At 40.4% G+C, this 18,195-nt stretch overlaps 1 protein-coding gene across 8 annotated transcripts in view; it reads right to left on the bottom strand.

Moving 5' to 3' along the window:
* FRMD4B (FERM domain containing 4B) overlaps nt 1-18,195 on the bottom strand; it is a 308,178-nt gene that overhangs the window by 34,151 nt on the left and 255,832 nt on the right. For all 8 annotated transcript variants that reach the window (XM_070238641.1, XM_023620093.2, XM_070238640.1 and 5 more), the window contains 4 exons: nt 6,238-6,321; nt 4,642-4,707; nt 3,240-3,297; nt 1,723-1,809 (listed from right to left, as the gene is read on the bottom strand). In XM_070238641.1, the coding sequence (XP_070094742.1) occupies nt 1,723-1,809; nt 3,240-3,297; nt 4,642-4,707; nt 6,238-6,321 (295 nt within the window). The remainder of the gene's footprint in view (nt 1-1,722; nt 1,810-3,239; nt 3,298-4,641; nt 4,708-6,237; nt 6,322-18,195) is intronic.

Here is an 18,195-nt window from a genome sequence, read left to right as displayed (position 1 = left end):
AATGAAAATAACCATAACGTCCATCAAAAGAGAATTGGTTGAATAAATTATGCATTTCAACATAATGGAATACTCGGCAGCTTTAAAAAGAATGAAAAGAGATCTGTTTATAAGTGACCTGAAGAAATATGACACGGTATGGAATAGAGTACATAGTCAGATTTCTTTGTCTCTGTAATAGCTTAGTATATACACAGACAAAATCTAAATGAACCAGTATCATTCTCTTGACAGTGGTTATCACGGGAGAGGGATGGAATTGCTGAAGGACTTTCTGCCCTAATTGGCATGTTTCTGTAGTATTCACTTTTTTTTGTTTCTTTTACAATGAATATTTATAACTTTTGGTAAAAAATTAAAATATGTAACTAAAATAAAAATGGTTTTTAAAAATATTTGAAAAAATTATACACCTATCATTTCTAACATTATTTATTGGAAGTTTATCTTTGAAGCGAATTTTCAAGTACAAACAAATTACTCATATTCCTCCTGGAAATTAAGTATTCCTTACTTCAATTTACTTTGGTCATAGGGCTTACAGAGACAGAATTCTAAGTGTATGACTACATACATGCTCTCTTACTGTCCCTCACACAGATGGGTCTTGGTTATTAAATAATGCTTTATTGTTTTTATTGATAATTTCCGATAAGAAGCCTCAAGGCCCAACTAGTCTGATCCAGGAGAGCTGAATTGCCCTAGGCCATCCTTTGGTGCTGTCTGTGTCTGTTTCACAACCATAAAATGGGGAGAAAAGGAGAGCTTTACTTATTTTCTTAACTCAAAGGAAGAGGGTGAGTATCGACTGAAGCTGAGAGAACACTGAGACGAAGAGTGCCATGAGATGATTACAAGGGCCTAACTTTATGAAAATTATGGCTGTTTTTCTAATACACATTAAAGCAAGAGACAGATGGAAATGATAGAAATTATTTAAGGCTGTGATGTCGGGGTATGATAATAGAGGTGGCCTGACAATGCTCTGTTATTATAGGCCATTGTTTCACTGCTGGGATGGCATCAGGCACAGGGAAGGTAGCAAAACCCGCCAGCATGAGGAAGGCTTCACGTCATTACGATACTGAGTAGGCCAGGGCAGCCAGATGGCTACCTATATGGACTTACCAACTCTTATATACTCAAAAATGTATGCTTACGCTTGAGTCAAGAGAAACAGCTTCACAATCAAATTTTGAATCGAAAATAATGTAACTTATCGGCTCTGGAAAATCCAAATCCGGCAGAGTAAGACCCTTTAATAAACAGCAAAGAACTTATTTTTCTTTACACAAAGCAGACATGTTTAGTGTGGAAAATTGTGAAACAAAGATAAGCAGAAATAGTAGCAGTAATAGAAAGAAGATTACTCATAATACACCACTGAGAGGTAACCAGCACCCAAAATTTTGGCTTACGTCTTTACAATTCGCCCATCTGTTTAGCTATCCAATGTAAATATGTCGATGTATGTATATGTGGATATATATTCTATACATACTAAAATTTAATAAACAAATGACATTATCATGTTTATACTAACTTAAAATAGAAACTTAACTGCATGCCCTCATAAACTATGTTGTAATCAACATCCTTGTAGTTAAATCTTTGTATATACCTTTACTTCCTTAGTATCAATGATCAGATGCGGAATTGCTGGGTCAATGTGCATGAATGAGTTACAAAAAGTATTCTACACCTAACCTGATTCACACTTACTTTCCGAGGTTTCACCTTATCTTGTAAATCATACTGGCCAATTCCTTTATAGCTGATTCCAAGCCACCAAGGAAGTCCTTGTTTATCCTGGAAGATGGAAAAGCATGTGAACCAAGACCTAATTGTTAAGTCTTCTGGAGGTGAAGTAATATTTACCAATTTCATCCTTTAACAAGTATCAGCAAGTCAAAATAAAGCTGTCTTGGTAAACAAAACATTACTTAAAAACCTAACTTGTTATTAAAATGCCTCCTTAGAGTTTCTGCAAATAAGATCTATACGTCAAAACAGACCAATACTATTAACACGATCAAAAAGCATGAAGCATTGCTGTTTTGATTAAACAGTTGGAGAGAAGAAATAAAATGTAAGTAATTCAACTAAGAATTAATCCAGAGTACAAAGCCAGTTATCCATTAAAAAAAAAAAGGAAAGAAAGAAAAAGAGAAAAAGCTCTTTGTTCTCTTGAGAAGTAACCAGCTATAAAGGTCAGGGAAGTTTCCAAGAAGTACAAAGATGAGAAAAGTGGTTCCAAATCCTGATGTTTACAATACACTTAACAATGACCATGCACATACTGAAAAACTCTTTTGGAGAACTATACAAGTCAATGACAGGATGTTTGAATAACGACTTTCAGGTACCTATGGGGAGGGAAGGAATATATTTTTTTCATAAATTTATCTTTCAGACCTTGCCAAAGCAAAGGATGTATTGACACAGAGAAAGAAAAACTCAGGCTTAAATACATACATATATGCAAACAAATTAAGAACCAATAGAAATTAAAGTTGAACTGGTACACATTTTTAGTACAGGGTGCCCTACAATTTGCAGTTATTTAGTACCCAATTCCCCACCATTTTGAATTGCAAACATTGTCAGAACTTAGAAAATCACTCAAGATCCATCAATTATACAATTATTCCTCTTTCAAACAAGACTCCCTTCTTAACACTGCTTTACACCTCATCATCTCAAAATATTTCTTAGTCAATCTCTCCCTGCTTAAACATCTGAAAATACTACACAAATACAAAGCATACTGATTAAAAACTGATATTACAAATCCTGCAGAAATTTGAGGATATTATGAAGCTATTGAAATGACACTGGAGAGTGCACTATTCTCATACAAAGGCATCATCAAAGGAATATTGGGTAGCATTGGCCATGTGAACGATTGGAAAAGAGAAAAATCAGCACGGATAGCCAAAGGAATAGGTTTGCCAAAAGAGAATGACCTGAATATCTCAGGACTAAGAGAGGCTTTGGGAAAACATTGGGACATAGCACGTATTTTGCGAAAATAATGTGCTTTATAATTTGCTAAAAATGATAAGATATAATGAGGCTTTTATTTTTTAAGAAAATTAATCCTATTCTAACTGCTGAAATTTCTAGAGACAATTTACATAGATAAGCATACTGATTTACGTGATTTTAGAAAGTTGTTGTCCACTAACTCTCAGGAAATAACAAGGGCATTATGACATTTGTCAAGTAAAAGTATTTACCTTTACTGCATAATAATGGACTCCATAAGTCGGTAGAGCTTCTACTATTTTCATATACCTATGGAAAATCAATCTATATTGTAACTTCTTATTAAAATAGTCAGAGGGTCCTTTTGGGAAAAGTGATTTAAAGACACATAGTTTGTATCTACTTTCCTCATTATAATCATTACCAATGTCACTGACCAAAGGAGAAATAGAATAAATTACTCTAGGGAGGAATATATTACACCTTGTCCAAATGTTCTGAGGTTGCTAACAAAATTCCAATTTTAAAAAGCTATAGGAAATGCTATTTCCCGCATATTAAGATTTCTATCGCTTAGAAACATATTGTACTGTATTATATACCCAAATTGCAAGTATTTTTTAAACTGAGAAGCTAATGATGCAAGCAATGAGAAACAACTTTTGCGTCACGCTCATAATAAGTAAAAAATAAAGCTATTCCATATATTGATTGTGGTAAACTCTTAGAAATATATACTTAACTCTTAAGTCAAACCTCTTAGAAATATACACTTGAAAAGGGTGAATTTTATTGTATGTAAACCTGATTTTAAAAACTATGCTCCAGGGGCCGGCAGAGTGGCACAGTGGTTAAGTTCACACGTTCTGCTTCAGTGGCCCAGGGTTCGTTGGTTTGGATTCCGGGTGCAGACATGGCACCACTTGGCAAGCCATGCTGTGGCAGGCGTCCCATATATAAAGTAGAGGAAGATGGGCACAGATGTTAGCTCAGGGCCAGTCTTCCTCAGCAAAAAAAAAAAAAGGAGGATTGGCAGCAGATGTTAGCTCAGGGCTAATCTTCCTCAAAAAAAATGTAAAAAAAATTAAAAAATAAAATAAAAACTAGGCTCCTCCTCAAAGCTACAAGAAACAGATTATCCAACACCAACACTGTGTGCCCCACCCAAAGTAGAGTCACAAACCATGCAACTAAACACGGCCTCCAGATAGGTTGTGTTTGCCTCATACTATATTAATATTTTCTTAAAATTATTTTGCCATGTTTAAAATTGGGATTTAAAAATCAGAATTTCCAGTTTTTCTTGGAAAATATCAGAAAATCTGGCAATGCTATGCCTGAATTCTGAAGCCGAGTAGCCTTGCCTCTACCCAAAGCAAAAGCTCTCCAGTTTACCACAGTTCCCACCATTCCCTAGTGTCCTACACTGGCTTACATTTTCATTTCTGTTACCTACCTGACACTGGTGGGCATCTAAATTGATAACATGAATGTATGGAATGACCACAGACATTTTGTAATTCATGGTAAGCTATTTCTAACCAGATGAAGACTATATACACACAAACTACACTACTGAAATCATTTCAGATGACCTCTTCAAACAGAAGACATGAATATTCTATGTAAGCAAAAGGAAAGAAAGATACTTACTGAACCACAGCTTGACCCCGAGTCAGACCTTTGACTTTCAAATAATGCTCAATTACCCTGTCCTCACTGTAAAACAAGGAAGTGAAAAGCATGGCAATGGCTGATTACAGGAGCTACAGGCTCAACTTTAAGATTCTCAGATGGCTACGAGAGAAGCTCAAGAAAGGCCTTCACCAGCTGGTTTGGGAGAGAGAAGCTGGCTGACTTCTGTTTCTGCAGGACATGGATTCCTGAACCTCAGACCTTTGACTATCTCATCATGATTTCTTAATTTATATTTTATATAATAAACTTGTATAATATATATGGATATTTTTGAAAACTTAATTTTATTAGAAAAGGAAACATAATGTCAATGTATCAAATGAAAAACTAATATCCTTTGCCATAAATGAATGGACTATAATAAATACAAAATAATGTTATTAAATGCTAGTTAGAGAGCCTTGTTGGGGAAATTAAAAGGGTTACAAAAGAAAGATTAGCAAGTGTTAGGTATTAAAGACATTTTCCTTTAATTATCCAGAAAGATTTCGAAAGAATTAAAACTGCTTCTGAGTCTGTGTTCAACCTAAAATACTCTATTGCCACTATCTGGGGACACATACACTGCTTTTTAACAGAAAACCCTTCATTATTATCCTAGGATAAAACTTGACTAGAAAGGAGAGAAGCTGGGTGAAGTCTGGAAATTTCTGACATCATTCAGCTCTTGCAGTCTACTTTCAGACAGGTACTTCTTTCAGCCATATCTCAAGGAGAACCTAAAGTAAATGTTTTTATCTCTACACAACCAGTAACCAATGGTAATTGGTCCTTGCTTTTTTTTCTTAAAAAACTATCACCCAACAATGATTCATTTAGAACGTTCCAGACTCAGGATACAATGTAGCCTCAGTACTCACTTTCATTATTTATTTGGGAAATGTATTCTAACTTTCATATTAAAGCTATTAATGTTGAACATTTATTTCATAATTAGTTTTTCAGTGGAAAGGAAAACTGGCATCAGGATTTGGAGCCTTAAACCAAAAAAAATATATTTAAAGGGAACGTAAGTAATTCAAAGGGGGAAAAATGTAGTTTTCTAGGAAAAATGTCATATGGAAAATGGGTACTATGGATTCATTAAAATACAAATGAAAAACACAACTCAAAATACATGATTTCCAGCCATAGAGAAAACCTCTGGCCATTTAGGTCATCTCTGGCCACAGAGAAAACCTCTGTCCAAGGAAATCTGTATTTCATAACACTTATATTCCATTCTGCTAGGTTAAGGCTGCGTTACACAGTGACTGCACATCTGCTGAGCATTATGTCCCCCTAGAAGCACACTCTACAGAACTCGCATGAGCTTGAACGAGAAGGCACACAGCCACTCTTCACAAACAGCTGCAGTCTTGGTGCGATGATCTCCAGCGCGCTTTGACAAGGTCCTTTCACTGAAAGGATCAAGGTCTACTTATGGTCACTCTGACACATTCGATGGGCAATTTGATATTTCCCTCTCTTATATTTTAGTTTCCTGAAGAGCACGTAGTTCTCATGGGAGGCTAGGATAATGGGGTCACCTGTCAACTTGCTGTGGCTTACCAGTAAGCGAGGGATGGATGCTCCTGGAGAGTTTTGGTTGGAAAGGCTGGTAGTGTCTTTAAATCTTTCCTGGCATTTTCATCACTATAAAGAAGAGTAATACAGTAATGTCAGTCAGTGTTACCTAAAATATTACTCAAGCTAGTCATCACATGAAATCTGAAAAATAACTACAGCACATTGGGCTCTATCAAAACATTGTCAGTACACATAAGGCTATGGACTATAACTAGAGGGAGCCCCCAATTTGACAACCCCTCCAAGTCATTTGATATATATTTTTCTTCTTCTTCTCCTCAAAGCCCCCCAGTACATAGTTGTACATTCTAGTTGTAGGTCCTTCTGGTTGTGCTCTGTGGGACGTCACCTCAGCATGGCCTGATGAGCAGTCCTGGGTACGTGCCCAGGATCCAAATCAGTGAAACCCTTCAGCGGAAGTGGAGTGTGCAAACTTAACCACTCGGCCATGGGGCCAGCCCCTCATTTGTTATTTTGAAGTTTTTGTTTTTATTTTTTAAAGATTGCCCTGAACTAACAGCTGTTGCCAATCTTCTTCTTCTTCTTTTTTTCTTCTTCTCTCCAAAGCCCCCCAGTACATAGCTGTATATTCTAGTTGTAGGTCCTTCTGGCTCTGCTACGTGGGACACCACCTCAGCATGGCTTGATGAGTGGTGCTAGGTCTGCACCCAGGATCAGAACCAGTGAAACCCTGAGCCGCCGAAGTGGAACATGCGAACTCAACCACTCAGCCACAGGGCCGGCCCCTGAAGTTTTTAAAATGACAAAAAAATTAAAATAATAGTATTAAACTGCCATAATCTCACTTTCCTTACTCCCCTCATAAACTTGTAGCCATTTTCATTGTGTATTTCTAGTATGCATGTTTTATTATATAATCATGATTATAATTATGCATATTCCACATTCTATTTTCACACAGCATTTTTCAAATTTCGTTACACATTTGCTCCACATTCCTATAGCACCCTCATAATTTTCTTTAGTGGTTATATAATATTCAAAACTATTCACAGATTATCACCAATTTTTCATAATCGATATCATTACAATAAAAAGGCTTATGGAGACCTTCCTATTACTCATCTGTTATTTCCTTACCACTCTCTGAAATAACATAGACCAAGTCGCCCATCTGTGGAAATCACTTGAATAAAGATGACTTGAAAATGTGTTTCTAATGAAAGCCAAGGTATCCCTTAAATTGCATCAAGCGAACTAAAATGTACCTTGTGTACTAAGGTCAGTTATTATCTAATTATACAATGCCAAAATTCTGGTTGTCAAAAGAGAAGGGTGTGGTCTCTCTGGAACTTAACAGAAAGGAGAACAGGTAATACGACCCAGTCATAATTGGCCCTGCACTGTGCGAGAGACAATACTTGCTCACTGCCCTGAGTATTTACGGAGGTAGCCTATGAGGAAATAGATGTGACTCTAAGGTCTATTAAAGCCTGGGATAAGTACATGAAAGAGCCACTCCAATTCTGGATTGAACTGGTGTTCACCAAACAGCATATTGGTAACTCTTCTCCTACTTTCTACCTCATGGTATCTTTATCATTAGCTGCTCTCTGTTGAGAGGTTACCAAGAGCCAGCACCATGCAATGCACTTTTTGGGCATTATTTATCTGATGTAAGTCTCATCACAACTCTTCCCACGCGGTAGGTACTATTACGATCCCCACTTTACAAGTAAGAGTGTGAGGTTTAGAGAAGCTAAGCCCCTTGCTCAGTGTCTCACAGCTACTAAGTGGAGCCAGAAGGCAAACCTAGTCTGTTTGGCGTCAAAGGCCAAGACCATAACCACTGTATTCCATTACCTGATTCCCCGACAGAGCAGTGTCCTAGAGAGCCAACATAAACATTCTCATCTCTGGCAAGGCATAGCTTCCTTTCACTCTCACCCCTAGTTACAAATGGAAACACTGAACCAACTAGTTCCAAAACCCATCATTTATGCATTTTTACCTTAACTTCCCTGGGGTTTGCCCCAATGTGAATCATGATATTAAAAGAGATCAACCCCAAGTGGAGGACCAAACATTGAACCCAAGGCGAATCTCCTCCCAAAGCATTCACTCAATACTCATAGATCAATTATTATAGATCAAACCAGGGAACCAAGCATGGCCTGCAGATAGGTTTGTTTGGCCCACCTTACACTGCGCTGTATTCGAAATTGCTCACTCCTGTCACCTGATCAGGTTTGGTGTAAGTGGTTCTCCTTCAAGGTCTGCAGAAAGTTTGTTCTCTAGTTCCATCACCAAGTTTCCTGACCATGCCACGGGGCAACCAAGTGACTCCACTGAGCAAACTACACATAAATTTACCAGCTTTTAGTAAGAACAGATAGTTAGAGTTGAGTGTCACCTAGCTTGGAGACACTACGATTTGCACCTGTCAACATTACATGTCAAAACCAGGTCTGTGGCCCTTTCTAAAGGTGAAAGATCCGGCTTTACAAATTACTACAGGAAACAAAAAGTCACTTGGCTCCTGTTCTTACATAAGGATAAATCTCCCTATTCATTTGAAATCTGAGAGTATAGCTTAATGGCATTGACAATCTTGAGAAACTGGTTTGGGCTTCCTGAAAACCAAAATATACCACAATCCAATTTACTCATGTTAAAGGTCACCTGTCAACGCCTAGTAATGATATTTATTTTTCTTAATAATTTCTTTTATGCTCTGTCCTTCAAATCCCATTTCCTTTGCAAGGAAGTTGGCTTGTGAGCTTTTTATGCAGGGTAAATACATGTATATGTTCTAATAAGGACAACACTTTCTGTAATTAATCATCACCACCAACCACATGTGTGTTATCTTCTGGGTCCATGTGAACTATATGCTATGTTCCAAGAACTCAGCCTAGCACTGACTTATTTCTTTGGATTATAATTGACTTTCTAGCAATCAAGACCTCACTAGAGTAGAAGCAGCTGTCTGCCATAAATTTATTTGTTCATTTAGCAAATATGTATTAAGTGTATACCGCATACCTAGCATGTAGAAGCAAGTCTCATATGATGGAGTTGCTTTTAACTTAGGCAAACAAGGTCAGCCAAAAGAGAGAGGAGAGGGGGGAAAGAAACAAGGGAGAAATTTTATCCATCATTCTATTCAACAAGCTCATGGTTGAGAATAATTATGAAATGAGAGGCTTGAAGCTGCTGCCCTTCAAGATGGCTTTACTTCCTGTGTCCTCAAAGCACCAGCAATTCACAACACTGAGATTTTTCCAGCATTTAAGCATTTAATACATGCCACTAAACATATATAGCATGTATTTAGTGCCTAACTAAAGAAACAGCTATGCATTTCAACTGGAGAAAAATATTGCCAGTGTTGGATTTGTTGAAAGATAAACTTTGGTCTTTGACATGTCATCTTCCCAAAGAATTCTCAAGAGTAATTTTAACCATACACAATTAGAACCTATCCCAGTTGTAAGATGTGATAAGATGTTACTCATCTAGAAATGATGGCTGAATAAATCAATAAATTACCAAAGGTTAATCATGAACGAGCAACCTAAATAACAATGAGTATTCATTCATTAAGACTTTTTGGGTACTAGTCAATTACTGGGAAGCAACTAAAACGTGCATTAAAAAGGAAGTGGATTAGGGATCATTTTAAGGAGAATTTAGGCTACTTTAGAAGGAGTTTACTTGAATAGGTGGAACACAAGAGATTTTAGGGGCAGAGAAACTATTCTGAACAATACTGCACTGATGGATACACGATATTATGCATTTGTCAAACCCTAAAGAACTGTACAACACAGAGTGAATCCCATTATGAACTTGAGTTAATAATAATGTATCAATACTGACATCATTTCTAACAAATGTTCCAGACTAATGCAAGATGTTAATAACAGCGGAAACTGGGCAGAGCGGGGCTGGGGGGGTATATGGGAACTCTCTGTACTTCCTGCTCAATTTTTCTGTAAACCTAAAACTATTCTAAAAAAATATTCTATTAATTAAAAAATATATATATCTACATATATATACACTTTAAATTAGTGGTTCTTAACCTGGGCAATTTTATCCCTCAGGGGACAGTTAGCAATGTCTTCAGGCATTTTTGACAGTCATGATTGAGGAAGGAGGTGTTCCTGGCCTCTAAGAGGCCAGGATGCTGCTATACAGCCTACAATGCACAGGTGCAACAACAAAGAATTATCCTGCCCAAATGTCAATAATGTCGAGGTTGAGAAACTCCGACTTTGACTATTATAAAACTCCTGATAACTGAACCCTAAAACTTCTAATTGTAGCTTTTAGACTTAAAGGATTTTTCTCTAGTGTCAGTCATAGATTATAAATATTAGAATATAAATACATCTTTTTTTTTTTAAAGATTGGCACCTGAGCTAACAACTATTGCCAATCTTCTCTTTTTTTTCCTGTTCTATCTCCCCAAATCTCCCCCGTAAACAGTCGTATATCTTAGTTGCAGGTCCTTCTAGTTGTGGCATGTGGGACACCGCCTCAACGTGGCCTGACGAGCGGTGCCATTTCCGCACCCATGATCCGAACCAGTGAAACCCTGGGCTGCCACAGCGGAGCGAGAAAACTTAACCACTCGGCCACGGGGCCGGCCCCTAATCTTCTTTCTCTCTCTTTTTTTTTTCTAAATACATCTTAGATGCAAATGTCTAACAGGAGCCAAGTGAGAGAAGCATTAGAAAGTCAACTGCCTAAGCTAGCTGAAAAAAGGGAAGTCAAACTCAGCATCAGACACAGGGATACAACGGGGAATGGTGAAGACTGTGAGGAAGAGAAGAAAACACTGCCCATTTGAAGAATTACTTAGGATATAAATTTGACCGTGTATGACAGAGATCAGCATTTTAGTTAATTTCTCTTTACATAAAAGTCAGACCTCGAGCAGCACAAAGTGTTCTGGGGCCCAAACTCTTCTCTTGCTGCTTCACCATCCCCAGCCTTCACATGGTCCAAGACAGTCCATCACCATGTTCACGTTTCAGCCATCAGGTAGGGGAAAAACAACGAGGGAAGGCAAATGTAGTCCTTTAGGAGCAGAAAGTGAAAGCTGCCCACTTTCCCTAACCCCACCAGCCAGAACAATCACACGGTGATCCCTAATTGCAAAGGACACTGGGATATGTAGTCTTTTTTTGGACAGCCACATACCTAGCTACAAATGCTACTAATATGGAGGAAAGGGAGATTGGATACTGGGGAAGAACAATCAGACTCCACTGCTGATAGGGAACCACCATGTATACCCAGGTAATCTCCGCCATGTATGGGACTGTGGATCTACTATCGCCTAATGATTGCCTTTTCTCAAAAATAAGGCAAAAGTGCAAAGTTTATGTAAAATATCTGAACTTTAAAATATTGCCTCAACTAAAAAACAAAAACCTAAAATGAAAAATAAAAACTGAAACATTGTGCATGCCGTATAAAACATGCCAGCAGCCCATCACCATCGCTTTGACATAAACCATTTCTGACATAAACTTTAGGAAAGAATGGATAGGGAGATGCCTCCACAGCTTCTCAACTTGGTTTCCAGTTTTAGAAAATTTATTAACAGTGCAAACTGTCAGTAGTGCATGAAAAAAAAGAGACATATAAGTAATTTTGACAAATGGGGAATCTGGACTATCCCAAATGATTACATTCCCAGGAAAGACCACAGCCTTATTTTTTTGTATTAGAAAGATTACTTTTGTATTAGAAGATTACTTCTTCAAATTTGGTCATTTGTGCCATTGCAAAACATTCTGTCCTTGTGAACACACAACATCACTTTCCTCTTAAGAACCCATTAAATAACTCATTTCTAACAAACCACCGCTGATATTGAGGTGACTAACTGTGGACCTAGCTACAACACTCAAAGAGGGAGCATCAGAAGGATCAAAAAGTGGCTGAGACAGGCAGCCTGGCAGAAAAGTGGGTTAAACCTTTCAACAAACAGTGCACAGAAGGAGAAATCCAAACAGCTAACAGACAGAAGCAAGCGTTCAGCTTCATAAGTACTCAGGGAAAGGCAAATCAGACCCTCAAAATGAATCACCATCACACACCAGAGTGCCAGACTTAAAATTCTGACAATACCTAGTTGCCACGAAGATGCAGGGTAATAGGAATTCCTATCCATTGCTAGTGAGCATGTCAATTGGTATGATCAGTTTGGAAACTTGCATACCTTATGACCCCGCGATCCTTCCTGGGTATAGCCCTACAGAAACTTGCACAAAAGAGTAAGGTTTATAGCAGCATTGTTCACAATCAGTCAAATAAAGGAAACAACCCAAATACTCCCAAACAGTAGAAATGTCAAAACTATAGTGTATTTATCCAATGGAATACCATACAGCAAAGAAAATACTCTATAGCTTCACACATGATGAGTCTCACAAACATTAAGCAAAGAGACCCAAAATAATATATACATCACAGTCCCATGTACACAAAGTTCCAAAGTAAGCAAAATGAAACTAAAGAGAAACATATCACTTTTGTAGGTGATAAAAGTATACAAGAAAATAACAAATATCTACCAGAGTCAGAATGCCTCGGGGGGCGGGGGGAGGGGGGGCGGGGGGGGCGGGGAGAGTGTATTGGGCGGCGGGGGGCACAGGACACACTATATTCCTCATTGGGTGTGGTTATGTGGCTGAGCATTTTCTAATTTATTCTTTAAACCATACACAAATGTTTTATGCATTCTTCTGTATGATATAATTCGCATCAAAAACTAAATCAACTACGGCTAGTGGGTGGAAGCGAGGGTGCTGAAGAGCAAGCCCATGGCTGCTTAGAGGGGAAGTGCGGCAATGCTAATGCGTGAGCTTAGAACTTACTGAAAACTGATGCCACCAAGCTGTCAGAAACACCGGCACATTATTCTAAAGCTCATCCCGATCATTTTCAGAGTTTAGGACCCAGCAGGATTTCCCGTTTGAGTGAACTGACAGCAGCTGAGTGCTTATTAGTTCACCCTCCAAAGAACCTGGGTGGGGAATTTGCCTGGGAGCCTGAGGCCACGTGGATCCACTGAGCTTATAGGGGCAGCCAGGTCTGGCTTCAGCACAGAAGGCCCCGCCCGGCTGGCAGGTAGGCAGGGCAGGAGGCTGGGTTTCTATGAATCAGTATCAACCTCAGAATCCAGAGGGAAGGCCCGAAAGCATCTGGGAGGTGAGCAGGCCTGGGCGGAGATGTCTCTGCCTTTCCCCAGCAGTAAATGCACTCACCCTGTCTGGACATTCTTGACCCTAATGGCCATGGAAATGTTATTTTAAAGATGCACTTGACCAGAATTGCCAAGAGAGATTGGTTTCTCCGGGTCCGAGCCAGAGAGAATGCCCATAAATCTACAAGACTTGCTACTTCTCCGTAACCAAACCAGAAATTACTTTTCCTCATCGTTTCAGCAGGAATTCAGATGTCACAATGAAGAACATATCTGCGTTTTATCTGATTATCTAGGCTGAACCCCTCCTTTAGGTATTCCAGATTCCTATTCTGACAGCTTTCTGGAAGGAAGCGGCCCATGAGCCACCATTTAGCCACTGTGACTACTCTTCAGGCGATGATTCCTTTTGGCATTCTCAAGCCCCCTTTCATGGGCTGTTGTTTTTCTTTACTGACCTCAAAAGCCCTGGAGGAATGTGCCAACCTCACTCATTTTTGAGCAAGCCACATGGTTGGCAAAACCGAGGCCACCCTTTGTGTGTGCTGGAGCACTTGTGTGGAAACAGCCACCCCCAGCAAATGTGTGCACCTGTTAGTGGCTAATTGGGAACTTGCTCCCAGCGACAATCAGCCACCTGCCATTCTGAGGCTGCCGTGCAAGGGAGGGCAGGCAATTAGCAAACTGTGGGTGCTAGGGCTTCCTAGAGCAAACGAACCACGGTGTTCCCTTGAAGATGGTAGCTGTTTGTGCTTGGAGTGGGGCATCCCTAGGTTTCTAGGACAGCTTGAAAAAAAAAAGCCAAGCCCCAAACTTCCCTTTTCTTTTCGATGCTAAAGCTCTTCCTTACCTGAAACCCAAAACAAAGGTGTCTAAAAGGCGCATGTTAAATATAATGAATGACCCAATGGAAAAGGCTGTAGAAAATTCACAACACAAAGAAATAAACTAAGCTATTTAAAAAGCAACTTGGGACTGGAGTCTTTTTCTCATCCACAGACAAGCATAACTCAAAATCTGTATTTCATAACAATATATATACAAACGTAAAAAAAGCTATAGTTAATGCCTGTTTCAATCCTCAAGATAAAGACACATGTAGCCTAAATATTAGGAGAAATGAAATAAAGCGTTCTGAAAAGGGGCCTCCGAGAACTTGGGCAAGTTGTCACAGCTGAAAGCTCTAACACTGTGCTCCATGCAAACTAAAGATTGACCGTCATTAGGAATTGTGCTAATTGGAAACACTGGCCAGTCTGCTGGTGATGCCTTGTACAGACCCTGGGATCAGCCACTTCCTTATCCACGCGTGCTAGAAACCTGTGGTGGCCGTCACAGTTTTGCACTATACTGAAGGAATGGGCCAAAGTAATGATCGTGACGGTCAGAAAAAGTGTATTTAATGTCTGTTAAATGGTGTAACAGGTGCCAACTTATGACTACTAAAGCATTCGAGTGTGTAAGGATGACAGCTAGCTTAAACATGTCATTATTAAAAGGATCTTGGTTACAGTGTATAATTTCCTGGACTAATCTACTGGCATTGATCAATAGCACGTGATTAGTAGTTTAAGGTATGTTATCAATGTACTTGGAGCAGCTTTTCACTGGCAAGACTGCCTTCAAATCACCCTTTTTAATTTAAAAAGTCCCATTTCTCTCAGTTTTCTGGGAACTCGGCCTTCAATGATGAATGTACTTCACTATCTCCTTGACTTAGGAGGTTCTAACAGACTGTTAGGGGGTTCTAACAGTATATTTCTCTCTACCAATTCCTAGGAAAGGGATATTAACGGTGAAAAGCAAAAGAAAACTGCAGTTATCACAGTCCCCTGACCAGCAGCATCAGTATTGTCTGAGAACTTGCTGGAAATGCAAATTCTCGGGCCCCACTCCAGACCTACAATATTGGAAGGGCTGAAGGTGGGACCCAGGAATCAAATGGCTTGAGAACCACTGCAATAGAATGATAGAATAAACACATCATAAACCATGGGGAGAATTTCAAGAAAGAGATCGTAATCAACAATTTAAAATAAGCAAGAAAGTCAAGGAGGCTGAGGACAGCCCAGGAGGTTGGGTCAAGAGACTCTGAGAGGCTGACCCAGCAGTGAGGCTCACTGAGCACTGTCCAGTCAGTCCCCAGAAGAAATGCTTTGAACTCACAGCTCACACTCACAGGGCATTTGCAGGTGGCAGACGGGGCGTAACCCCCTCTCTACAGGCCTTTCATGTTACTATCACCAGCATCCCCATTCCACCGAAGTGAAAACTGAGATTTAAGGGAGATTAATTTAAACAAACAGCAAGAAAGTAGTAGATGTGATTCCAAACCCCCACTTTAACCACTCTGCCTAGCTCTTCCGGGATCCCGCAGATGGAGGACAGGAAATGGGGCTCGAGCAGGTGGGGAGGAAAGGGGGGACTTTCATCAGCTTAACTTGGGGCTTCCGAATTTTTAATTATGGTGGCCACTGATCAGTTCTATTAAGATGTTTGCTTCTTGGGTGAGGACAGGCTGTTTTTTAAACTAGATTAATCTGGATTAGCCAAAAACTGGATTAAGCCGCATAAGAGATCTGAACACAGATAACAAAACTGAATACGTGTCATCACTCAGGGTTTCTTGAACCAAACCAACTACAGTCGATAGTTGTCCCCTAATACCAAAGATCCCAAATTTAGTCTTAAAAAGAGCTACAAAATCAGACCCCTGTCCTTTCAGCAGAATTGTAAAACAGAGCATCCAAACTGACTCTCACTTTGGGTGAGAAGCCCAGTGCCCCGACAAAGGCTCCTTCAACCACACGAGGTATTCCTGATGCCCAGTTTCTTATATTGACTCAAAAAATTCATAGTAAGATCTCTCCACCTGCCGAGCCCTGGGACAAGGACAGGGAGAAAGTTGGAAACAAGTTGACACTTCCATTCATAGTCAATCATACGCAAAGGCAGAAAGCTAGGGCTCAACCCACTCAACGTCGTCTGATGCCGCTGCTGATTATGGCAAAGAGTGAGTTTGAAAAACTGCTTACAGACCGAGATAACGTCATAATAGCTAAAATGAAGTGCCCTCCTCTCTTTCCACCCCTCCAGACCAAACCCCAGGCAGTCCAGTGAGCGAGCTCAGTTCATCTGGTCCAACTCCTGCATTCACAGATGGGGGAAACAGAGCCCGCTGATGTAAGCTTACCAGAGGCCCCGCAGTGGGGTGGCGCTGGATCCAGAGGCCCCGCAGCTGGATGGCTAGTTCTCGGGACTCCAAGGCCAGAGCAGCAGAAGGTGCAGAGGAGGAAGGAGAGGAGGGAATTGGAAAGCTGGGGTGGAGAGGAGGGGGAGGGGCCGGAAAAGCCAGGCTGGCCGGGCCAGACCTCACCCCCCGCCCCCTTCCAAGTCACAGGGTCTTTCCATTCTTGGAATTTCCTCCCCACCCCGTTTAAACATTTCTTAATCACACCTCAAGCCAAATCAGGTTGTAGCCATTTACAGAGTGGAAAGTGAGAACTGAAAGGATTATATAAGCCATTCTCCTGGTCGCCTGCTAAACCTAGGGATGTGCCCCCCCCCCCCGCCCCCCACCGCAGCTTCTGGGGAAGGCGGAGGGTGCAGCGGGAGCTTTCATCTTGACAAAAATGAAGTTCCTTCACTGGGGTTCAGGTGGGAGCACGCATCTCTAGGCTGCCTCTGGTTCCCAGCTCCCTCAGACCTCTCAGCTCCCTCACACGACAATAAAAGAAACTCTTGTGGGCTAGCCCGGAGGCGTAGTGGTCACCTTCACGCGCTCTGCTTTGGCGGCCCGGGGTCCGCAAGTTCGGATCCCAGCACCGCCCTACACACAGCTCATCAAGCCACGCTGGGCAGGTCCCACATACAAAATAGAGGAAGACTGACACAGATGTTAGCTCAGGGCCAATCTACCTCACCAAAACCAAAAACTCTTGTGGCTTTAAAGGAGACTGTCCTGGGCAGGTGCAGTGTGGTAGATAAGTGCTCTGCATTTTACTTGTAGGAACTCATTTAATCCTCATCACGAACCTAAATGTAGGTGCTATTTCTAATTTAGAGATAAGGAAACGCAGGTTTAGAGTGCTCAGCTAACTGCCCACCGTCCCACCAGAGCTGGCACAGGTGCAGCCAGGATTTAGATGCAGGCTCCTGCAAAGCTTCCACACACTTAGAAATAAATCAACAGACCAACCAACCAGCTGGACCTAGACCTGTGATTTGCAGTAATAAGGTTTGGAGTTAGAAGCGGATTCAGTCCCAGGTCTCCACGTTCCTATGGGTTTTGTGGTCTTAGGTAAACCAACCTTTGTTAGCCTTGGATTCCCCATTATAAAAAGAATAGTGACCTGACTTCAAGAGTTCTTGGGAAGATGACAATAGAGTGTGAAAGGCATCTGCCTATATTCAATACATGTGTTCTTTCCTTTCTGATCGTAGCACATGAAACCAAAGATTTTACCAACCACTTGACTCCTACCACTTTAGGACCAGGCTGGGAGGGGATTATTACCAGTGAGAAGAATCCCCAGTGGGTGATCTAGGTTAGAGTTACCAGAGTAAATATTTAGGACATACTTATACCAAAAGAATTACTGGCTGTTTATCTGAAATTCAAATTTAAGTGGGCATCCAATATTTTTATTTGCTAACTCTGGCAACCCTAAGGGTTCGTAAGAAACCACACAGGAAAAGAGCTTTGAAGGGAACTGCCAAGTCCCAAGTTGTAAGGAGTTTTAGGACGGGGTTCA

Source organism: Equus caballus, chromosome 16 (assembly GCF_041296265.1).
Source record: "Equus caballus isolate H_3958 breed thoroughbred chromosome 16, TB-T2T, whole genome shotgun sequence".
In the NCBI taxonomy this organism is placed as follows: Eukaryota; Metazoa; Chordata; class Mammalia; order Perissodactyla; family Equidae; genus Equus; species Equus caballus.
Note: the sequence above shows the minus strand (reverse complement) of the source record. Positions and strands in the feature narration are given on the sequence as shown.